Raw genomic sequence first — 25,631 nt, 5'->3', positions numbered from 1 at the left:
TACTCCTGTCCTGTAATTGCTATTAGAGTTTATTTTCACGTGAAGCAACAGAGCTGCTTGCGTCCTTCCCCCACTGCTTTCCTGTGCCTTGTGAATGTAACCCTGGGATATGTCTGCAATGTTGAGGTTTCTACTTCATCCCCAATGCAGGTCACACAGAGCCACAGCAACACCCTCGAAGCATTTTTTCCTTTACAAATATGCCTCTTAGAAATGAATCACCTTCCTGGGAGCAAGTGGCTCATTGCACATAGCATGTTTTGTTACTGGGGGAGGGCAAGGGAGAGTATGAACAGCACAGGGAGGCTGGCATGCAATCATCGTGTTATGGCCCCAGCTGCATTTAAAAAGAAAAATAATAATTTCTCCAGAAAACTCAGCACATTTGTTTTTAGGAGCAACACAGGATTGGTGAAAAGCAACAAAATCCACCTTAGCTGCTGTGAGACGGCTGACGGTGAGTGCCAGCTATAGCGCAGCACAACAAGGAGGAGACCCTAAAACCTCCAGCCTCCCTGCCAAGCTCCGTTTGTGAGGTAGACCATGACCTTAAGTGCAGCAGCAGTGCGGTTTCTTGACTGCTAGCAAAGACACGCTTTTCTTTCTCTTTCTCTGCTTCCAGGGCAGAAGGAGAGATGAGTCTATTTATTTTCCATTTTCCTGAGTGGAGGAGCAGTGACTCTACTGAGAGACTTGGAAGAGTTGGTCTTCTTGGTCCTGAGCCTTATTTTTGGGTAGCATGCAAATAGCTGCTTTCATCCAAGAAAAAAAAAAGGGGCAATATCCTGAAGGATTTAAGCCTCTGCTTACGTTTGTGTCCTAACGTTGTTTAGCCACTGCCTAACCTTTCAGGTCCCTGAGAATCAGCCTCCACTAATCACCAGGAGGCTCAGATGCCTGCTGCTGGCCAGGGGCAAAGCCGTCTGGTAGCCACAGGCTGGTGAATTCCCAGGACATGTAGATATAGGAGGCTTTTCAATATGGAGGTAGCTATTGAATCCTCCAATGAATTAACAAAATTGAGTTCTTCACAGTTTAATTTTTAAAACTCTAATTTTGTTTCTGTTGAGTACGAGGCACCCAGAGAAAGGGGGGGGCTTGCAATTTCTTCCTCACTAAGCCTCCTTAAAGGTGGAGGGTTTGCTAATAAAAGCATGTATACTTAGGTATATTCTGGCTAATAGATAGCTAAAATAGGTGTATTTACAGACCACTGCTTGCTTTTAGCTTCTGGGACAGGCACAAACAAATCACATCTTCCAGCGTCTTAGTTGCTGTTCAAAGTTCCATGCAAAATTTTTCCTACAAACAAACAAACATACATATATATAAAGTTATAAAGCTATCAATTCAGTTTCAATATTCTACAAGAGCTTATTCATTAGCGCTCAGTCTGTGCCATATACCTAATTTCAGGACTCCAGGTTAGTTGGATGTTGTCTTCCCTGTGTCCTAATTGGCCAAGTACCTGAGTCCCATGCTACCTGCTTTCCTAGTGAAGCCAGTGCCAGGGAAATCTTGCAGGAGTGGCAGCAAAGCAGCACTACTGGGAAATTGTACATAACCATAAATCTAATCTCTCCCCCCCCCCCCCCCTTCCTTTTTTTGGCACTAAACAGACCTTCCCAAGAACACCGTTCTTAGAAAAATGTAACCACAGCAAGATTTACTGTCTAAGCATTGTGTTTAATATTTTTCCCATTCATAAAATACTTGTACGTCTGGACATAAGTCTTATTTTGAAGGGTGTGTTTTGATTCTCGTCTGGCTCATTTAAACTGCTTCTATGGTAGGCCTGAAGCAGAGAAGGGGTAAGACTGATGTTCCAGCTCTTATATTCTAAATTCCCAGATGTAAAATTCAATGCTGGTAAAAAACAAGCACTAGGAGGAGGTGCAAAGACCAGAAAAGTAAATTTATTTTTTCAGTTGGGAGCAAAGCGAACTCATTCTGCAGAAAATGCACTGTAAGAAGTTTGTATTAGGAGCTCGTTCAAGGAGTACCTTGATCTCAGCTAGACAAGATGCAGTTGACATTTGGCTGACAAAGCTCTAGGGAAAGCTGGAGGATGGTAAGAAATAAAACATTTTGGACAATTAGCTGTGGTACCAACCAAGGAACTAAAATAAACAAGCACAATGTGGGGATAAGAGGATCTTTCAGAATCAAGGTCTAAATTGCTCAAAGATGTAGCTAGACCCTGCTTTTTGTACATTCTTTGGCAATTCCCTATTTGAGTAATTGGTTTGTCTGCTTCTAGATCCTGGAGAACTGCAACTGAATTTGGCTTCTTGTCTTCCCTTCCCCATCCCAGTACGTGCTGTGATACTGCACTGTACCATGAAACAGCTGCCTCAGCCCACATCCGCTGAGGCGCTCCAGCTGCAAAGGGCTGCAGGATTAAAAATTAAACTAATATACATTTAAGAGCTCTGGATGGGCAGACTCAGCGTAAATTTTTGAAGAGACTGAAATGGCTGCAGGTGTGTCAGTTGCTTTATGGACTACTGTAGTGGGCAGAGAAATTGCCTCTGTTTAGAAACAAATTGTGATAGTTGATGAGGTGACTGTCTAGTCATTTGTCTTCAATGTTTACTCTCATGGGAAAACAATATCTTGTCTTGTAATTTTAATTCATGGACATTGCACAGAACTTCCCTTCCTGAAACAAAAAATAGCAGAAATTCAGGTTTGTTTTCTTAGTCCCCAAGAAGTTGTAGCAATAATTACAGAAATAAGCAACATCTGTCACATCAGAAGCTAAGAGCTGCATCTGAGCTTGTGTGATAACCTTCAGATCTTCCAGCTAGTTCATAGTTTGCTGAGGAGATGTAGTTCCTCAGTGAATGAGTGGGCCAATGAACTGGGGAAACAGTAGCGCAAAAAGTAAATGAAATCTGAAATCAACTTCAAACAGCAGTTTCCCATTTATATAACAGAATTCCCGTGTTGCATAGATGTATTTTGCATTTTGAGGTAAAGAAGTGATGCTGGGTTAATGAAGAAATAATTTCCCTTTCCACAGGGCTTTCCTTTGGCCACCAGCAATTCCTGCATTGCTGGTGATGCTGTCGGTATCAGCAGCCATAGCAAGCGAGCCAGGCTGCGGGGAGTGAGTGGATTGCCAAAGGACTTGTTGGCACATCTGAAACAGTAGTTAGCTACCCCAGAATGTTTTAAATCAAAGAGGAGCATGGTAATGAGAGGAAGGAAAAATACCACCCATAGGTTAAACGAACCAGAAAGATGCTGTGTTAGGGTACACTCTGTTGGGAAAGGCCTTGATTTACCACAGAAACAAAACAACTCAACCCTACCAATGGATTGGTAAATGCAAGGACAACTGTGAAGCTCAGGGATGATGCCAAATGGTTACAGGAGGTTATAGTGCTGTCTCTATGGAAGAAAACCATAAGGGATCGCCTTCTACTGCTTAAGAGAATAAATGCTCAGGAGTAAAGCAAAGATCAGGGACATTTTGACTCTTTAGAGACTGAGAAATTATGCACTAATACAGGGGGGAAAAAAAGGTTGTAATTCTAATCTTTGGTGGCCTCAAATTCTTGAGGGTTCAGAGAGCTCATCTGTCTATGCATCTAAATAATCAGACTTAAATTAGCTGCAGTAAAGATCTGATTTTTTTTTCTGCTGCAGATTCCTCTCTCTCCCCTTTGTGTCTTGTGCCAGAGCGCTATGGACTATTACTGCAGATTGAAATTTATGATTAATTGTTCTCAAATTATTAAAAGTATCCGAATCCTCTGCTTTTTTTTTCTGTCTGTAGACCCATTTTATCTACCTTAATCAAATTCCTTTTTATTAACTTTGTCATCAAAGCACAATTTCTCCTGAAATTTAGGGACAATTATGTCCCTAAATGTTATGACATCCTTTGTTTTTCAGAGTGGAGGATTTTTTAAAAGGCCTTCATCCTTCCTTCTAACAAGAACAGGATGTGCAATAACTTTGGTTTATATAAGCCTTCCTGGAAAGCACGAGAGAAACTCTGGAACCAATAAAAAGTGCAGTGTAAGAGCATAAAGAAGTAAACTTTTTGTGAACGTACGCTGCGCTATGAGGACACATTAAGATGAAACTTCAGGCCTCGGTTTTATAGTAACTGTACAAACACAATAAATTACTGGGATTATTCCCTTATGTCGCTTTAGTAACTGAGTACGTTCAGTAGAATACTATGAATATGTTATTTGGCTAAGCACTGATTTATTGCCTACATGAATTATAGAAACTGATGTCCAAATTCAAAGAGTTGTATCTATTATCTAAAATAGGAAAATAAGAAGCCTTACTTGACCTATGAGCTTACAGAATTTAGGGCGTAAGAGATGTGAAAGCAATAGAATGATGTGGAGCAAGCTCCTTTAGGTTCACTTCATGTGCAACAGTTCCCCCTCACTGCATCCTACCAGCACGTTATTTCTTCAGCTGACACCAGTGAGTCAGGCAAAAAAGCTGTACTTAAGTTCTATTTGCACCACAATTTTAAACTTGACTCAGTGGTTGGACTGCAGTAATAAACCATAGAACGTAACAGGAGAGTGAGAAGAACCAGAGTGAAAGTCACAATTCGCGTCTCCTTTCCCCCTCCGTTACGCTCAGTGAACACAATGGGTATATGCAGCATTTTTAGATCTGGGGTAACACTAGAACAAATGTTTTTCAGGGCTCTTCTAACTGTGAGGTGAAATAGGAATCAGAGAACAGCTTGTGCTACAATGCAAAGATATAAACTGTAGATACACGGCCAGCTCTCATTCTCTTGCTGGCAACCTAGATGGGCATTGTCTGGAGTTCTGTGCTGGTACAATGCAAATGCATCTCTGGTTACTAAATAACCATGACAGCTTGCTTCAGTGGAATCTATGAATTCACCCTTGGTTTTACTGTAATGTCAGAGCAGAATTTGAGACACTGATTCTTAATAAACTGGGCAGGAGGGAAAACTTATTCCAACTGTGTTTCTATTTCAAAAATTACACCCTATCTCTCAGTCCACAGAGCGATGATCACTGATCACTTTGCATAGCTCTTCCTTGAGTCAGAACATGGCAACTGGCTGGCTGAGCAATGAATCACAATCTCATGGCAGCACACGGCTCAGAGTTAATCCTACAGCTGAACTCTTCCAGATCAACCCATAGGCCAATGCACCTCATACAGATTTACTTCATTAAATCAAGAGTGAGACCTTTTGTCAGTGAAGCATCCTTTCCCTTACAAAGCAGAGCGTCCTACTTGTCCATATTGCACAATTAATAATACACACAGAGACTCGGGTACTCTGCAGGACAAAACCAGAATAATAATGATTATATAGATGATATATATAATTTAAAATTTTATTTTAAAACTTTGCGCATACACATCTTCAGCGTCCTCCTCTTTTGTTCATTGCACTGAAAAGTTCCAAAAAACACAAAATATATCCCTTTACTAAACATTTTTTGTTCTTAGGTTACAAAAAGATTAACGTTTCACAGTCACAAAGCAGATGTACATTGGTCCAAAACGTTTTCTTCCAGCATGTCCTCCATTCTTCAGGATATATAAAACCTAGATAGTTGTATAGATCTCAAAACAGGATGACTTGTCCGATGAAGGAAAGAAAAAGGTGGCAGCTATTAAAAAAAATAAAATCCCTAACCAAAATAAGAAATCTATGAAAGAACAACACCAGAATTAAGTTTAATTAATAAGGGAAAAAAGCCAAAACAAAACAAAAGAGAAAGAAAAAGGAATGAGAGTGGAGGTGGATGAGGGCATCCTCCTTCAAGTACATCACAGGTAGAAATACAGCAGCACAGTTACAGCATTGTTTGGTCATTCCCTCTATGGCAGCCACATCACTATGTCGTCATCTAAGAAACATGGAGCAAAACTATTTACACAGCAAAAAATGTCAGGGAGGAACAAAAATTGCACACAGTTTGCGATTCATGTTTGATAAAAAAAAAGTTGAAAGTATTTGTACATAGAATGTAAAATAAAAGCAAACACTGGGGCAAGAAGAAACACAGCAAATCTGCTTGGAGTATGTAGTGTTCTTTAAAAACCCAGCAAAAGTTCAAAGCCAAAATCTGCCCAAACATCAAGTGCAGTTCTTCAAAATTATCCTGGATGGACAGAGCATCTCACAGACCTTTCATCATATTTTAACATGGAAGTAACCTTAACATGGAAATCCAGTGTTAACAGCAGGCTCCAACAGCTTGTTAGTCCTGCTGCTTTCTAGTATTAAAAAAATAAAATCCTTTCTCCAGCATGAGGCCACCGAACATCAGCCCTGTCTGACTGTGTTCATGAAGGAAGCATCGTTGCCTCAATGTACTAAAAGACAGTTGTGCGCTTTACTCAAAGATGATTTGGGGCTGTAGTGCAAGAGAAAAATGTCAGAAATGGCTGTACTACCTTCTGCAACACAGGAGAACGGCAGAAGCTTCTTGGTTTGAAGCCTTTCTCCAGAAATCGGACTGGAGTAGGCACCAGAAGACAGTGTCACACTGCACTGGCAGCTAACCTGAACTATATAACATACTACCTCCTTTTGCCGTTGTCCAAGGAAGGACAAGAACTTGCCTGGCTTTCTAAGCAGTGCCAACCTACAGGGAAGGAGACAGCGCTGCACCACAGCAACACATACACAAATGTAACTCGGGACTGAGGTTCCTTGCTGATAAGGCTTAAAGAGTTTTGGATACTATGGGAACTTCACTGGCAAAAAGCCATACCACTGCTGGCATCCGGCAGTAACTAAGGTGACAAGCCAAGGATCCAACAGTTCGATTTGCTGTCCAACTTGCTCCAGTCTGAGGAGGCAAACTGTCTGCTCCCGAGTCAAGATCTTCACTGAACCTTAGAGCAGCTGCAAATCTGCACACGTTAATGTCCATTCTGTGCCTATCTGAAAAATGGTATCGTGCAACTTGGGTCTTCCCTGCCATCAGTGGTTTCTAATGCTGTGACTCCCAGAATAATTCAGCGTATAAAGGGAATTGGAAATGCTTTTGATTCTTCTTGTTTCGCACATAATACCTCCCCAGAAAGTGATTCCTGTCTCCTATTTGTATAATGCTTTGGTGTAAATGTATTTATGCCATGCCTTAAAGCAGAGCACAGACCACAGTGCAGGCACCTAGGAAGCTCCTACTGGAAACAGATGGAAGTGAAAATCCAAGGACTAACGTAGCGTACCAGAGAGGTACCAGAGAGACTCTCGGGAGGCAAACATTAAGTGTATGACAGATACTTTGTAAAAAAGCAAACCAAGAAGCATCACAGCGTAGTTGCAGTCACATACATCTGAGTAGGAAACTTTTTAAAGTTCTCAAAATTTATTAATTGATATTAATTACTGATACTGTACTTCTGCCATATCCAGGAGAGGGGCTGAGAGCTAGCACAGCTAGACCTGGTCCCAGTCGCTGCAGAGAACAGGCTGACTGACAGCAACACCTCAGATGAACAACAAACAGAGTGGAGGCTGATTCCCAAAGCCATGTCAGCGCCCACGAGAATTCACTCTGAGAAGTCACCAGCAAGTCTGCTAACCCATCTCACCAGGGGTACATTTAAAAACACCCCTGTATGAGAAGGTGCATTTTCCATTGCCTTGAAATTTCACTTTTAAACTTTGGCAAATGTTACACTGAAAATTTAATTCCACCACATTGTACTCAGTGGTTTTATAATGACTGGTATGTGTTGACACCATATGACCAAATAATGAAGACTAACAATACATGGGCACTGAAATGTTTGACTCGGGCTTCGTAGCTGGTACCAGCAAGCATCAGCTTCTTTGCTGTTCAGATGACTCTCCCGGCATTGCCAGCATTCGTTTCTTTGTGAAAGAAGATTTGAATTGCTAGAGGACTACACAACTGCATTTGCGAGGAGACAACAGGAGTTACACAGAGCATGAAAAGCATGTTTACAAGTTTATTAGGCCAAAGGCGGGGGGGAGCAGATCTCTTGCTTAAACTTCAAAACATATGAGGGGCCATGTGAAAAATATTCTAGACTCCAAACCTTTCTCTTCACCCAGCTGCACACTGAAAAAGAGGTAAAGGGGAGGCGGGGGAGGAAAGAATAGATAAAGCATGACAACACATAATCAGATATGCCATTGATTTATGCTGAAGCTCTAGAATATAAAACATCCGTGTTCTGCACAGCTTTATCACACGCAGGCACTAGGGAATGCATGGAACAGTTTTGAGGCTAAAATCATGCTGTTTGCTGCATGTTTGAGCCCTTGCACACTGTGCATCACCTGCCCTCAAACTGAAACTCCTACTGGGTAGTTTAAATCCACAAGACTGTTGCACATGTACTTCCAGATACGATCAAACGAAGCATCTGGGCAGCTATACTGCACACGCGCTGCGTGGTTTTTACAAAGCACATTATAAATTACAAAAGTGGCAAGCTCTAGGCCACGCCTGTTCAGGAAAAAGCCTGCAAAGGGCATAGCACCCTCCTCCTCCTTTGGAAAAGATACAACATTTGTGAGCTGCCTGCTCCATGCCCCACAATTATGTCAGCTCCATTGGCTATCCAAGAAGTGTGAATCAGATGAGCAGCTCCAAAAGAATGCGGTCTCAGGGCAGATTAGGTTGAAATTGGCTCCCCAGCCAATACACTTGCCTATACACTAAAGCCTTCTGATTTTGTTTTTTTTTCTTCAACTCCTGCCAATGAAGTAAGAGAGTTGCCCGCTTGAAGAACAGGCAGCCAGGTAAAGATGCAGATTTGTTCACTCGTTTCCTTCTTGGACTATTGCTTTCACTCTGATTACGTTTTACTCAGATTTTCTTTATTTAAATTGATCCATCACTGCTCAGAGAAAAGCTGCAAAAGCTAGCCAAGGGCTTCTATCTACCACAGGCATCTTTTGATCCTCGACTAAAGTCCTCAATACCGAGAGGACAGATAGTTATAAGCTGTCACTTTTTGATCACCAAGTCAAGCAGGCAAAGGTATACTGAATAACAAGAGTGGCAGGAAGAAGTGAAATTACTTTTAAATAGATGACTATCCATATATGCAAATTGATAACAAGAACAATACCAGCACTTCAAGCAGGAATCCAACAAAAATACCCTCAGGAGCCCAAATAAATTTACTGAATCCAAACTGATGTGAAAGCTGTATGGTCAGGGATCTTTTCAACAGGATAAAGCAGGCAGAACCATTCCATGAGTGAACACTTCAGATCCCAAAGAAACCACTGCCTCCAGGTAAGCATCACATAAAACTGAGTTTGTGTACTTTGTATAATCATGGCATACACACAGCAGAATCTTGACAAGTAACTCCTCACACCAGAACACATCTTGCTATACAGACCTATTTCTCCTGGACAATCTTGCAAGTGGCTGTTTTAGTTGCAGTATAGTCAGGCATAGTCACACCGAAAACAATTTTGCTTTTCCTACTAAAATACAGGAGTATAGTCTACTGAAGAAGAGACGGGAGAGGAAAATGGGCGTTTGAAGGATTACATAAGTCTGAAGTTGTCCATAGATAAGTCATGAATGTAACTTTTTGAAAGAAGAAAACTCTTTGAGTCTCATATATGTATATATAGGTATTTTTAAATGAGATGCGACCCAAGCCACCTTCTGAATATCTGGGGGTAGACTTCAGAAGCCTCCTTGGCTGCTGATACCCACTTCTATTTTCACAACTGAAATGGCTCTTCCAAGCTACATGGTAAACAGAGAAAAAAATTCCCCACTTGGAGGGAAGACAGAATCCATAATATGCTAGCAGCACGATCCCATTCCTGTCAAGCACCAAAACCATTTCTATAGGGAAATTGTAATCTTAAGGGTTATCTTTAATCATATACAGTATATGTGCAGAGCCCTACTCTTGAGCAGAAAAATACCCCTCCAGCATTAGTTCTGAATAGATTACATCATCTGGAAGTGTCCTGGTCAGATAACCAAAACCATTGTCTCTCACAGGCCCTTTCCCAAAAGAACCCCATCCTATAACCACTCTTGATGATACTTTCACGATTGTTTGTTCCCGTGAATTAAGGGGATGACGTAGACAGAAATGTCATCTCCAGAGCCCAGCCTGTCATTGGATATTCGCCAGCCCCGGTCCTTCAGCACTCCCCGGGCTCGCATCACCAGATCTTGAGCCGCCAGCGTGTACCTGTGGAAAAGGCAGAGCACAGCCAGGGAGTGATTATATCTTCATGAGGTAAGTTGTCAGATCTACTGTTATGAGCAACCAGGATAATCTGCCTAGTGTTTTAGAAGCAGGGAGGAGAAATCCAAATCATGGCATACCCAAAGCAACCCCTTCCAGTTCAGTGACACCTCCCGCATTGGAATCTAAAGGTATTTGACCGGTACCAATCGATCAAAAAGTCAGTGGTCATTTTGAGTGCCTGCCTTCACCAGTTTTTAGAAAAATACTAACACACTTGCCTTAACAAATCGGCTTTCTAGAGATCTGAAAAACTGAGGACCCCAAAGAACACCACTTGCTGTTGAAAGTTACACAGTTGTTCACTGAAACACCTTAAGGCAAGCATGGCTGGACTGTTTCACAGACAAACTGTAACACAGTGACTGAAAGTAAGTAATAGAACACTAAAACCAAAATACAAATTACCCTTTAAACCAACTAGAACAACTTGTCTGTATTCCTTGACCATAGGAATGATTTTTAAGTCTTGCTCATTCTGAAACTGGAAACTTAGAGTTAATACAGCCAGATTAACACCATCCCACAGTCCTTTCCCATTTATGAGTTCAATGAAAACTGTGTGATTGTGAGTTGTCAAGCCCTGAACTTAGTGAAATACCAGGTTTCATGTTGTTTCAAATCTCCCGGCCTGAGCTAGTCTGAGCAGCATTGGATTTATGGGACTTATTTTCTGTCCTGAATGAAGAGCAGATGCTGCCTGGGGGCAGAAGGGTGTCAGAGTCCAAAAAAGGGTGCATAGACAGTGTTCTGTCACATACTCCCTTACCGTTTTACCTGCTGTTACCAGATCAACACATCTGTGTACTCACAAGTTTCCTCAGAAATAAATTTCATTATGGGTGAACGGTAACTGTCACCTGTTTCTCTCCATCAGTCCAACACCTGGCTGAGATGTTTTGAATTTGTTTGCTGGAAGCAAGCTTCTCTATGATTTGCTAATTAAAAATTAATCAAACAGTTAAAAGATTGACAACAAAACTCAGCTCAATATTGTGTGTGCCTGTGTTTTATTTAAAGCGTTAAGTATCAACCTCTAAGATAACGCAGGGCAGATGCAGAAGCAAAGCACACCTCTATAGTTTCCAGAAACCAGGAAGGACAAGAAGGGTTTGCATTTCAAGACCCTCTTTTCTAGGGATGACCCTTGGCCAGAAATTATTTGCCCAGATCTCATCTGAGGAACAGGAAAGAACAGTATTTCCATTGACCAGATGCAAGGGAGGGTGTGGGTAGGAATGCTTATGGAGCATCCAGGAATGTTCTAACCCCAGAAATTTTCACCAGAGAATGTATTATTATATTTTATATAATTTAATTTATATCACTAGAGACCTTATTCTCTCCCTGGGCATAAAAGAAGGAAAAACCCCAATTATGCTCTGTTTCTACTGTTTCGTTGCCTTAAACTCAAATGACTCCTCTGAACCAGGAAAAGATGTATTTGCTCTACTAGGAAGATTACTTCAATGCAAATAACCGAACGTTTGACTACACAAAAGGTTCGGTGTTAAATCCAAGTAATGTTGCATGCTCTCCATGCTCCTAATGGTACTGGATGAAAAAAAATGTCCAGCCCTCACTACTTTTGACAAGAGATTTATTTTAACAATAAGAGAAAGGTGCAAAGCATGAGCTCTCTCAAACACACACACACACACTGCCCACAGGTTCAGAATAAGTCTGCACTAATGACCTCAAGGTATAAAGGCAGGATGTAACAAGAAGCACTGCCTGTGCTTTCCTAATGCAACATTAAATTGTATTTTCTAAGGGGAAAAAAAAAATCCATACCTATATACTTGCACTCCCTAGTTCCCAAATCCCCAAATCAGATGCAGGACTAAGGAACAAAAGGGCTCCACATGGCAAGTGAGAAACTGGAATATTTATTCACAGCATGTCTGATGCTGAGTGAATTTTGGCTAAGAACATCTTTTCCAAGGATTTCTCAGCTATTGTCAGAATTTAAGAGAAAAAAACATCCATCATTCTAGGAGAAAACTTTGCTTTCCTTCTTTTTCTAATTAACAAGGGCTCCCCACATCTAAAGAGTACAAAGGAATGAATTTTTGGTCTTGATTGTGTAAAGCTCTTGCTGCTTAATTTTTGGAGAGGGTGAGATAAAAAAAAAAAAAAGGAATTTTAATAAACCAGAAATTCTCTCATAGCCTATGAAATACACAAGAAAACCAGCACACCAAAGCGAAGGAAAAAAAAACAGGTGAAGGCAGCAGTGAAGTAACATATTCCTCTCCTTGTGTAGAGCTGAACTGAAGCGATGCTGTTCAACTTGACACTAGAGGAGATAGGGTGAGTCTCCTGTACCTTGAGATGAATAGCAGCAGCAGTCCGTTACCACATACTTTATTCTCCAGCACTGTGAACTTGGGATTCAGCTGTCGAGACAGCATTAGAGAACTGCTGAAGTAGTTTTAAAGTATCCACTTTCCCCTAATGAACAGCCTCGCTGGAATACAACTTTGGTCTTTTAAGAATAAATATATGGTTTTTTTTCCTTCTGCTGAAGCTTTCAGTATTGATCAGCAAAAGTACTGCAGGAGAAACGGTGACAGTGGGTGAAATGTGCTGCTGTCTGAGCAGCTTCTTATCTTCTCACACCCAGCAGAGGTGGAGCAACTCCCCAGTATCCTCATAAATCTCTAAGTAGTATGAGAGAGAGTGAGAAGGAATGAGAAAGGACAGAAGGGAGGGTGAGAAATAAAAGATTTCCAAGGTCAGTGGGTAAACCTGCAGAAGTGCAGCTAAAGGAAATGGGCAAGAGTCATGCTTTTCTATCCTCATACTTCAGACAGACAATGTATGGAAAGCAGCAGTGTGTCACTACCACCTGTTCTTCACTTCATGCTTTGTCTGCCACAATACCCATAAGAAATGAGCTGGCTAAGAAACCCAGCTACCCCCTAGCTTCTTCATTCCATCGCAGCCCTTGCAGAGCAAGTGCTCTCTAATCACATCTGTGTCCATCACCCATTGGCCAACTCCCTTGAGGCTGTGTCTGCATGTCTGGGTGAAGACAGACCCAGGATTTTGCTTTCCTTGCACTTGGAGATGCTTGGGCACATGTTCCATTTGACAGGATTCTAAGGGATTCCTGGGGGTAACAAACACTCACAGTTCTGACAGTAAATATTAGCAAGAGAAAGTCCCAAGAGCTGTAAGCTCTTACCTATCAGGCTATAAAAGGACTTGCAATTAAAATGGGAAGGATATTGTTCCCTCAAAGAGCTAATTGTGTAACAGATAAGTTCTCTGCAGGTCTAAAATCTTCCTCTAGCTTTATTTCTGGGGGTTTTTTTGGGTTTTTTTAATATGCTGCTCTCAGGGAATAAGTAGGCTACTGGATCAGGTGGGTCCAGGATTGTCTCCACAGGTAGCTTCTCCAGAAAACCACAGCATAACCAAGCCCAGGGAGCAAGTCTCTCCAAGTTTTCTACATCCCTGGAGATTTTACATTTCCAGCGAGTCACCTCACCACAAACTATGTCACTACACCCATCACAGAACCTGACATTCTATGGAAAAACATTTCCTGTAGACATAACACTGATAATACAGCAAACAAGAGTTTCCTGTCACTGACTAGTGAGGAATGAACAGAGCTCCACAGTCTGAACTGCTATGCTATTGTAAATTCATTAGTTATACTTCATTTGGACCACTGTGAAGTAATTACGCAAAATCTCTCACACAGTACTTTAAACCCTTTAAATATTCTTTACAATCAAGCAGCAAGAGCAATTCCACAAAGGTAATTTTCATAAATATCATTGTAAACTATACGAGGGACTACTCTAATTACCTTTTGCAAGCTGGCGTGAGAAATGTCTTGCTACCACTATTTGTAAGCCTCTAAATGACCTGGCATAAAGTTACTTAAAAGAACAAATTAATTTTACAATTCAGATATCCATTCATAGACCAGTAGGTCAAACTCTAATAAATGTGTTTGTTCTAACTCATAATACAGCAGGCCCAATGCTGCGGTGTGTCGTACTCATGCTGGCACAAATGGGGACTAATTCCCCACAATTACTGGGGCTAAACCAGCACAAATAGTTCTAAATGATACAAAGAAAATTCCTCTATTCCTTCAGTGTCTTTGATTTCTATGAGCATTTTATAATGGATGAAAAATTGCTCACCTAACAAGTAAAAAAGATCAAACAAGGAATTTTCATTCCTACTGCAGCAAACGGGGTGACCAGCACCAGCTTTGGAAAGACCAAAAGGAACAAGACAGCAGAGGCACACAGAGACTGTATCTACAACAGACAGGACCAGTGAGGACAGCAGGAAAAGCCAACCTTTCCTAACTACTGGATGAGAGTGTGGACAGAGCAGGGCACAGCTATTACCTTTTACCAGATGCCTTTGCAAGAGGAGACTTGGGGTGCAAAAATGAGAGTAAAAGCTCCCCAGCATCCCTGGATGGTGTTAGGGAGTAACGAGAAGTAAATTGATTGGGTCACCTCCTCCTACGTTAACGGCATACCTGCACAGCACTGCGCCAGATCCCCTAAAAGTGCCCTGCTCTAATCCTGCCTCATCTCCTCACAGAGAGAGTGCAGAAACACTTCCATGTCTTGCTGTCATTCATACTATATCTCCTCTTCAGCTCAAGGAGGTGGGAAAGGTCAAAATATTGCAGTTGCAGCTTGATGCTAACCATTTATTCATCTGAAGAGTGACTACTTGCAACAAAACATCATTTTGCATTCCATGTTTGTAAGCGTCAGGGCAAGCAAATACTGCTCACAAGTTACTTTGGAGCAGCTCTCACTTTAAAACCCAAGTGGTTGTCAGGGTGTCACAGTTACCTTGTTTGCTGATGGAGAACAGGGTTGGCCCTGTGAAGATGACCACTCAGAGACATGAGAAACGTTTTAAGATGGGCTTCTCCATGTCCTTGAGAGTTGCTGCTGTAACTTGAGCTCTCACACTGTCATGTGTACTTTCACTTGGATGCTGACATATCTCAGGGTTAATTTCTGAAGTTCCGCTTTCCACAGGCCAATTCAGGATGCATAAAAGCTCTCTTCCTCACTCTCGGCCCAGGGTGAGGACAGAAGACGGCAACAGCCAGGCCTGAACTGAGGAGCAACACACACTTCCTGAACAGTTCTTTCCACTTTCATAGTCCTGCCTTTTATGGAGACTTCTGATCTCTAGCATAACGTTTTAATTCATAAGGACACTGAACCCAGCAGCAGACAGACTGATGGACTCGCTCAAGGGAGGCTCTACCAAGTTGTCTGGGGACTTGTTTACTTGATGGTATCTTTTAAACAGAGAAGCTGATCAAGTAAGAGGTGACGAAGACAGGAAAATTAAAAGGATGATATAGGATAAAATCACAAAATGAAACAGAATCCAACTAAATTAAACAAAGTCAGGTTTTCCAGCCATTTCCACCTATTTTGTCACCACACCTGTCCTGCATCTGGAATTGCTGGGCATCTCTTACTGAAGGTGGCCTTAAAGGTCACAGCATGACCAAGAATGAGTGCAGTATTTCTACACATACACACAGTGAGACAGAGGGAGATATATGCTGATGATTTCTTAGCGAGAAACAATCTTTAGTGTTTATGGACTACCCAGAAGACAGTTAAATGGAAACCTGTGACTGCTGGAGACGGAGACAGAGACCTGTTGTCATGTTTTTCTAAGATGTCAGCTTTCTACAGTTTCCACAGGACCTTATACAGCAAACAAAATGGATCCCAAGCCAAGATACAATGAACCCACAACTATCCGTTCGAAGGTAGGCAATTCTGAGTTGTAACAGACACCTATACACCCCCCTGCTCCAATCCTCCACATTTGCTGTAGAGGCTCCATCCAACTTACAAAGTTGTCTTCTTGCAAGTGTTGCTTATCTACTGAATGCTATTCATACCATACTTGCTACAAAGATACATTACCAGATAGCATTCTTCCATGGGGAGCTAGAAAATCAGGAAAGAGCACGAACCTGTGGGGATCATCAGGGTCACAGTTTGGAAGAAAGTTAGTGACAGCTTCTGCCACTTCTTCATTTAACAGCACATCCCAGAGTCCATCAGTAGCTAGGATCAGAACATCATCTGGGCCGTGCTCGTACTGCAGGAGGTCATAGACTCTCACCTAAAACAAAAGAAACCCAAGAGACATCCATGAAGGAGCACACTGTCAGCCTTGTTTGTGAAACATCGCTGAGTCTGGCTGCAATTTGGCAGGTTCAGTCTGCTAACAGAAATACCTCTCCCACAGCACTGCTGGGGTCTAGCTTCAATTTAGCCCTCAAGCTGGCAACCCCTCCTGCTCTGGTGCAGCGCAGCTCAGGTGCTGACCCCAGCCAGGATAGGGGACTGAGCACTGTGCTGCCCACAGTGCCTAAAGCCTCCCCCCACCAGCAGCCTGGCTCAGCGCGTGAGGCTCTTATCATTGGCAGGACTAGTCATATGGAAGCTGAATAATTTATTTGATGAATTTTTGATATTTTCTAATAAAATATTCACAAATAATTGTTTTCACTATTGTCCAGACCCATTTAACTCTGCCAGATAAATTGCACATGTTTGGAAATGCCTGTGTGGCAGAAGGCATCCCATTAATTTTTCTAGACCAGAGGCAGCTGTTGCACTCAAGAATTACACCTGAGCAAGTGAGTAGTTCTACCAAATGGAGAAAAAACATTTCCCTGCTCAGTTATGTCTTTCTATAAGGAGTTCAGTAGGTAGAGATGGATCCAAGACCTGTACAGAAGCGAATCCCTGAGTTTATTCACACTATTAAAATGCTCACTGGCTTCACCTCGTCAGTCTGCAGCCACAGTCAGGTTAACGACTGCTGCTCTCCTTTCCCTGACAAGAGTGGGGAAAGCCAGGAGCACAGAGGGCAGGAGGCCATCAGCTGAGCAAGAATATGAGCAAAGATCAAGGCAAGTGTTTTAAAACAAGCGCTTAGTTGGGTGCAATTCTCCTTCCAGCACATGCTAAATTCCAGCTGACAAACAGTCTGCAATTCCCAGGCTGTGACAGGGAGCTGTTATGAAGCACTCATGGAGCAGTTTAATTGCCACAGCAAGAACCACAGCTTGGAAGAAGTGTGACAACCTTGGCGAGGCAGACAGGAGGAAACGATGATCTCTACTGAAGTCTGAAAATGGTGCACCTCATCAAGCGCCCCGCTCTGGCCTCAGGCTCCACTAACAGCAGCGGCAGTTGGGAAATTTGTCGGGACAAGCACTTGGCAAAACTAGAAAATACAAGCTGTTTTATTCTCCCTCCTGGTGCACACTCCCCTTAGGAGCCATGGAGCAGGCAGTGCACATAAAACGCCTGGACCTTTTAATGTAATTATGATTTTATGGGATGCAACCAGTACTGAAGTGAAAAAGAAAAAACTCACGTAGACCTGACTGCTAATCCTTACTAGTTCGCCTTTCACTCAAAAGCACAAGAAGGTCTCTTGTAAAATGTAACCTTCACTTCATCATCTAAGGTAGCAGCTGAATAAGGACTTTGGAGAGGATTAAAGTTAAGGCAAGATACTCTCTCCATTAGAGCATATCTCCTTATTCAGACTGAATGGGAACACTGTTACAGAAAAGTCCCTACATGCAGCAGAGCTCTCATCTCAAGTTGATTGCACAGAACCCAGTAGCCCTCCCAGTCCCCATCTCCCAGAATTTAGTTCAGCCTCTAACAGCCCAGAATTTCAGCTCGGCTATCGCTGGGGTGTGGAGCGTAACGTAGCCAACACAGTCATCAATAAGCAGTTTACATTCTGGTCCGACCTCTTGGGTACAGGCAAATGTTTGAGAGAGCATCAGTGTCAATGCTCAGCAGCAAGTCCCTTGTGTGAATAACCAAGCCTCAAATATCAGTGCTAGGGAAAACATGTCCATCATGTCTTTCCCACCCAAGCAAAGTACATTCGACAGCACAAGAGCCTTTTTTGCAGCATTAGTAGTGGAGGAGGCAGGAAATCAAGACCAGGCACCGCTGATTTGAATCTTCCTGAAATGAACAATCTTGTCCGACTGGCAAGCAGCACTGGGACAGATAAACTCGTCAAAGCTCTCTACAGCCAATTCACAGGTCAAAAGGTCCAAACTTGGTTTAACCAAATGCTAGAGCAACAACAAGAACAGATCATTTTACCAAGAACATGTTTATTTTTTTCGTGGAAAAGGAAAAAAACAACAATACCTGATTTTATGGGTCTTTCTGTCTTTCCTTGGATTTCAAAACACAGTTGCAGATGCCCCTGGTATGTTGCGGATAAAAATCAGTAAATTTAGAGCTGTCCAGTCTATTGTAAGTTCAGGTTATGCTCAGAGACTGTTTCAGCCAGGCACAGAAACAAGCCAGCTTCTAATCCTTCATGTTTCTGCTAGCAGCTCTGTACTAATTCTTACTTTCACAGAATCACAAGGTTTGAAAAGACCTTTGAGATCACCAAGCCCAACCATACCTGTCCACTACTAAACCATATCCCTAAGGACTTAATTTACCTGTCTTTTAAACACCTCCAGGGATGGTGGCTCAACCACATCCCCAGGTAGAGGTCTCTTGCAGCAGCAACTGGACAAGAAGCAGCATGACAGCGGAGCTCCTGGAAGCACACAGGTTGGGCAGCACCACCAAGGTGCATGTAAAGATGCTCAGACCAGCAAAGCTCACTGAACATCCATCACTCCGCACTCCCCACACTGTCCAACACCCCACAGCACACTCTACATATACTGTAGAAAAAAGGTGCCAAAGTTTTAGAAAAACAAGCAGAGATTCAGGAAGTTTCTTAAGTGCCTTCAACAGCAAAACAACCCCACAAACCTGTAAATCTTATGTGATCAAAACCAGCTCTTTACCTCCAATGTTAATTACTACTTCTAATTTTTTTTTGTTTTTTTTTTTTAATTCCAGAGCCAGCCTACCTAACAACTGCCTCCTTCCTGTAGCTGTATTTCAGGAAACTAAACAACAGTGACGTTTAAGCAATGCTCTGTCTGTGGCATGTTTGCACAAAGCTGCATGCCCCAAAAATCTATTCAATAGCCTTGCTAGTGCAGATGATCACTGGCCAAACACCATCCAGCAGTGCAGTGGTTTCCTTAACTGGTGCTCCAGCCTTGAAAAATTTCCTAGCAATTACACCTCAAATCTTCAGTCTTTCCCTGATGACTTGTTGCTTCTGCAGCCAGGCATCAATCCTGATAATGTCACATGGAATTCATGTCCTCTACCTCAAATGTCTTGGGCTACCTGTGCTCTGTCTTCTGCCTCCCAAGAGCTTTGCCATCAACTCTTCGCAGCCTACCAGGACCTTCTGTGCTGCCCTGGCAAACTTTCTCACTCTTTAACTCTCTCTGGAGCATCAGGGCAGCCTTCATGGAAGTCCAGTTTGGTCACATTAATTCTATCATCCACTGATGTCTTACTTGATGTAGAGCAGCTGATCCGTTTACCAGCTAAACTTGACTTTAGTAGCCAGAAAATGTAAAAAACCAACTATACAGAAGGAGCACCAGAATCTTGGTAGCACAGACATCCATGACAACAAACATTCGGTTATGCTATATTTTATTCTGACTGGTACTTACAGATCTTTGCTGATAGGTACCGGCAGACACATGCTGCTAAAGCCCATCTTTCTGAACATGTGTTATGTATTTTGTCACATAACACCTTTCTCAAGCCAGATATTTGTTTCTCATATTGCTCACCTACATGCAGCCAAGAGCACTGAGAAAAATGGTCTGGGCAAGCAACGAACAAATAGGTGGACCAGTTTTATATTTACATTTCAAACAGATCTACCCACTGGACAAAATCTGCATTTGCCTGCTGAAAAGGACCACAGCAGCTCTGCGAAGGCACTGCAGCTTTTTGCCAGGTTTCTTTTTAAGCAGCAGCAAATGTGAGTCCCTGTAGCTCAAAAGCCATTCACAACAGGGTGACACGGAAGCCTGCAGCCACCTGAGGTGCTCCTCAGCAGCCAGCCCCGGGGGAATGAGAGCCAAACAACAGCCCACATTCACTTGCTTGCACTATTGATCAACTCTGCTACTTCAATAAATTAAGCCCTTTCTTAATTGTATTGTCCCTTTTTCTGTGCAGTGTTATCCAGCACAGCTTTGCTGGCAAACGATGAGATCTTTCAATACCACCCTCCAAGTAATTTATATGTAAATAATAAAAAGCGGGTCCCAACACTGCTCCCTGCAGCACTCACCAATTAATCTCCTTTTAGCTTTTTACTGCCACCTTTTGTTTCCTGCCCTTTAGCCAATTTCCAGTAGACTGTGCCAACTTTCCACTTAGTCTGTAGCTTCATATCTTTTATATTAATAACCTGTGATGCAGAACAGTTTCTCAAACGTTTTCTGAGAAATCAAAGGGCTCATATAAGACCATCTAGTGCATTTTTTTTTTTTTTTTAATTCTCTGGTAGACATAACCCTGAAGGACTTCAAGCCACTCAAGTGTGATGTTTGCCTCTTGAAACCACCTTGATTCCCTTTGATCATACTGTACTTCTGAGTATTTGCCTTCCTTGCTCCATTCAACGGTGTCACTCCTGAAGCTTTCTCCAGAAGGCAGATGTGAATCAGTCTCTTCTGACATGTTTGTGCAGCTGTCAGAAAGATTGTACTAATGTAATGGAATGAGAAAATTTCTCTTTCATTATCTTTTCATACGCTGCAGTGGCTGGCTTCAGGTTCATCACTGGCAAGGGCCAAACGCTGCTGTCAGAGCCCCACCTCTCTCCACCAAATAGCTGAGCTGCTAGTCAAAAAATTTCAGGGTGAAATTCTACTTTTCCGCTGCAATAAAGCGGCTTTTGCTGAGCTTTAAAAAGCAAAATTTCCTGCTGAAAGCTTTCAAATGAACTATTCCACTATGAAAAATAAATATTTAATTCCATGCCAGGCAGCCTCAGCCACGGCTTGCCTGCTTTGTACTACTCCAGTTCATTATACAAGGCTCAATTCTCTAGAGCTCACCAACCTGCAGAAGTCTTCCAAATCTGGTCTTGTAACAGCTGAGCCATTGAATCCTGAATACATTTGTCAGTTTTGGCTAAATGACTTCTCCTCCCATAGCCTGGCACTCTATCAAAGTATCATTGCACACTATCCTCAAATTCCTTTTATTTGCTGATTTCTGGGTGTAGCCTCAGGGATACTTACCTTTCCTTCAGCTAAATTTTGGTGGGCACTGCATATCAGAGCTTTGTCACTCTGGAAGGAAAATGCTCTGAAAACTCACCACGTTGTCCCCAGCTTGGGAAAAGACACTCATTACGGCACAGAAACAGAAGCCAGGGTACTTGGATCCTCCATCTGTCACGACTCACTGTATGCCTTAATTTCCTGTGCTTCCCCTTTTCCAGCTCTGGAACCCAGACATTGTGCTTCCCTACCTCTATATAAACAATCTGAAATCCAATGCTGCACAAGGGCCAAATATGACTGCTGCTCGATGCCACTGTCTTTACTTCCAAGTGCCAAGCTTCCCAGATGGCAGCATAAAGATGTTGTTTCTTAACGCCAGTTTCTATGCAAGGTGCACTGTCCATGTATGGATAGAACAAGTCAGGCAAAAATATGAGGAGGTAAAGCACTGGGGCTCTCTCTGGGAAGAGAACGAAGACATAATTAGGAGAAGGAGGTGCAATGGAAAGTAAGTTGGAGCATATGTTACTTCCTCATAAAATTCAGGGCGGTTTTTGCCAATATCTCTAAACTGAGGTGGCTGGTGCTCTCGTCTTTCCTCCTCCTGCTCCAGTGCATTTCTGCTGAATTTAGCTGTGAAGGGAATGTGGAAACAAAGCTAATTTTGCTTCCTTTTTGTGAAGCAGTTAAGAGACCCCAAAACGTGGATAGCATATGAACTGGACATCATATTCCAGAATTTGAACACGTACAAACACTCCACACAAATCAAAAAAGCCCATGAGAAGCTTTGGTTTATACACACAGACAAATACTGCAGCAGCAATTGGCAGAGATTATATTGCTGAGATCCTGCGCTGCAGCCATTATATACTCCAGAAACGCTCGGTCTCAACGTGCCAGAAAGAAAAACAAATAGGTAGAATTGCATCATTTTGCTGGCATGGAATAAATCCATCACAGTGATGAGGGCAGAACTGCTGCCTGCTTGGCTGAGAACAGCAGCAGGTCCCAAGTGAGGGATACCACACCTTCAAAGCCAGGAGTGGGTAGGTACTGGATTGACAGCAAGGAAGCACGAAGAAGGGGCTGTCTGTAGATCTCCCCCTTTTCTTCAGGGCTAGAATCTCTCAGCACTTTCAAAAAAATTTTTTTTTAAAGTCTCAAAGATGGTCTCAGCACTGTTAATTTAATAATTTTGTTCCTTCCTAGCAGTATTATGCCATTTGTGTATTTTCATTCCCTTCCACTGCTATAGCAAGCAATAAATTCAAGGTCAAATACTGAGTATGGTTAAAACTCCAGCAAGGCAGCTGACAGCGGAAGGCTCTCAGCATTTGAGCCATGGAAGCAAAGCCTCCTCTTTTTCTACTCTCATCAGATGCTTTGCTTGTGCTTAATATTTTATGAAAAATGTGTCATCTGTTCCTTGACGTAGGACCAGGAATGCAGTTACAGAGGAAAAAAAAAAAGCGAGGTTTGCATGTTTCTTGTTAACAAATACATTCAAATCCCTTTGGAAGGCTTGATGTCCTTCAGTACAATGTCTCTGCTGGTCACAAACTAGAATTGTTTGTGGCGAGGCAAGTCAAAATGATGGAGGCATTCAAAACAACCCCTAACACAAATACTGCATAATCTCCTTGTTATGCCATCATTTGGGAATGCACACTGCCATTCCTGCCATTATTTGGTGTTTGCACAAAATCATCATAAAGAATTAAGAACTGAAGGGGCAGACAGCTGGAAGCATAGAGCACCCATCCAATCACTTGGCATTTTCCTGCTTAAGAGTTGACTTGGTGTCCTCTGTGTATACTACGCTCCTTTGGAATATATCAGGTGCTTCCTTCTGGAGAACACAGATTTACATCAGCTTCTGTGAAGGCAGCATGATCTACACCTCAGGGAACCTGGATAATATGAATGTGGGGAGAGATTGGTGTCTGTCACACTGAATGGCAAGGCTACGGGATAACCGTAGATCAGGGAGTGCGAAGGCACCAGTGCTCTGCCAGGGATGAGGAGGAACTAGAGCCAGGGCATACAGCTGGGGAACTTCTAAAGTTGTGGATGTTACTAACATGCTGTGGCATGTTACCCGGATTGGACCACAATCAGAATGGACAATTTGGGAAGAACAAATAAGCACACTGAGCGTATTTGTTTCTCTCCCAAAAATCAGATAGTTGAGGCTGTTTTACCTCAGGAGATGAGGACAGGAAAGGTTTGATGTATATATTGGAGTCATGCACTTTCAGGTCGTGATCTCCCAGTCCTCGGGTCACTCCAATTGTTGCCATAACCCGAGCCTGGAAATAAAGAAAAGCAAATGGGATCAAATCGTGCTACGTGCACTGTGACAATAGGAAAAGAGATCAGATTCCTACTCCATAACTGCTTAAGTTAGGGACGAATTCCCTTTTCTCTCTCAGGAACTCTAGATATAACACAGTTAATCAACTTTAAAGCTTTTCACGCTCATGTCATCTCCATTTCTCTCATTACTCCAACCTTGTATTCATCCACATCTCAGCCTGCATACACCCACCTCAGACTCTGACCATCTCTAAGGGACTGGGACTACGGAAACCTGTCCCAGTTGTCTCATTGTCCCATACGAGTCTACGAAAGCATTCCTTCAACAAATACTGCTAGTAAATAGGTTTCATGAAAAGGATGAGGATCCTTATTCCTCACCTAAGAAACTCACGGCTTCTTCCTATTGACATATTGCCATATATTCCCTCCACCAAGGAAAAGTGCCAAAACCACCTTAAATTGCTGAACACACAAGTGATGGTGGTATTGATCACAGCACTCTCTTCTGTGGAGAGCTGGTCCAGGGCAGGTCTGCTGTTACCTCCGATCTACCACTTCCTTCCCCTGAGCACCTTCCTTTGCAACATGAGCTGCTTCCCAAGTGATTCTGAGCTCTCCTTCGTTAATGCTTGTCCGAAGATTCACCAGGCAGACTGCCTCATGGGAAACCTTGCTCTCTGCATTTGCTTTCCCCAAACTCTAGTTTAGCCACAGCAGTTTTTGAATGAGAGAGCTCAGAGCATCAATAACAGTGAGCAACTGACTCCAATTTATTTCGCCTCACTAACCCCTGACTCCATAAGGCAATAAGAAAGTAAATTAAGAAGATGTGCATGAAACATTTTGCAAATAGTTATAAAACTAACAAAATTCAGAGATAAGCTACAGGTCTGAACCTTCAAAACCTGGACTAATTGAAGAGCATGTATTTTTGCATTAAGATAAGAACCTACTGCAGCAGGGGAGCACTATTTAGAAACACAGCGAGCATACCAATATCGGCAAACTGACACCACTGCGTCCTTATATTGATCCTATTGCTGCATCCAGCTAAGCTTGCTGGGATCAGCACTAATGATCTCACTGTTCTTAATCATGGAGCTGGAAACAAAGCACACCCAAAAGGAACGGTTCATTTCTCTCTTTCAAGAAAAACTATCAGCATTCACATCAGAAAAATTCAACAGTGAGTTCACATACTCTAGCTGCACAAGATAAGGTTAAGGAGTTCCAAATCCTGCCCTGATCCTTCCTCTTCCTAAATTAGGGGTTTGCATCTCAGAGCACTCTAAAATGTTATTAAATATCCTCCTGCCTTGTGTTCGGCAAACAAGAGGCATTTTGCTATCTTAATCCTGCCTAGTTACATTTTCCAATAAAACCAGGAACATTTAAAGTCTATTTAAGATGGCCTCATTGTAGTGTACTTGCAATGAAAGGAAAACAAAAGCAAACTGAACAACATGTGACTGTTTGCTATAAAAATGCTTTTTAGTATGTTAGGCTCCCCCCGCCGCCCCCAAGACATGAGACTGATTTATGACAGAACCAAGATATTCTTTCAAGCTGTCAAAACGATAAAATAAAGAGATACTGAATAGAAAACACTGGACTGCCACAGGCTAAACAAAGTGGTAAACAGCACAGAATTCCTTCTTTCTTTGGTCTGAGGAAAGCAAATGTGCCCACCTTCTTGCCTTCTCCGTATATAAGGGGAAATTTCAAGTCGTCTTCCTCAATGGTTTTGTATGCCCTGTGGGGGAAGGACAAACAACATTTATAAAGTTTGCACCCGATTAGCGCCCCAGTGCCCTGAAACAAGTAGCTGTGATTTAAAAAGAAAACAAACAAAAAATTCATTAATTTTCTTAAGGAC

General features: G+C 42.3%; 1 protein-coding gene across 1 annotated transcript in view; it reads right to left on the bottom strand.

Moving 5' to 3' along the window:
* Positions 1-7,987: 7,987 nt before the first annotated feature.
* The window catches only part of PPM1H (protein phosphatase, Mg2+/Mn2+ dependent 1H), a 136,050-nt gene continuing 118,406 nt past the window's right edge, over positions 7,988-25,631 (bottom strand). The window contains exons 7-10 of the mRNA XM_054051714.1: positions 25,445-25,508; positions 23,638-23,745; positions 16,244-16,395; positions 7,988-10,188 (exon numbers count right to left, since the gene is read on the bottom strand). Coding sequence (XP_053907689.1) covers positions 10,041-10,188; positions 16,244-16,395; positions 23,638-23,745; positions 25,445-25,508 — 472 coding nt within the window. The 3' untranslated portion in view covers positions 7,988-10,040. The remainder of the gene's footprint in view (positions 10,189-16,243; positions 16,396-23,637; positions 23,746-25,444; positions 25,509-25,631) is intronic.

The sequence above is a fragment of the Cuculus canorus genome, chromosome 1, assembly GCF_017976375.1.
Source record: "Cuculus canorus isolate bCucCan1 chromosome 1, bCucCan1.pri, whole genome shotgun sequence".
Classification (NCBI taxonomy): Eukaryota; Metazoa; Chordata; class Aves; order Cuculiformes; family Cuculidae; genus Cuculus; species Cuculus canorus.
The sequence above is the reverse complement of the archived record's forward strand: the minus strand, read 5'-3'. Positions and strand labels throughout refer to the sequence as shown.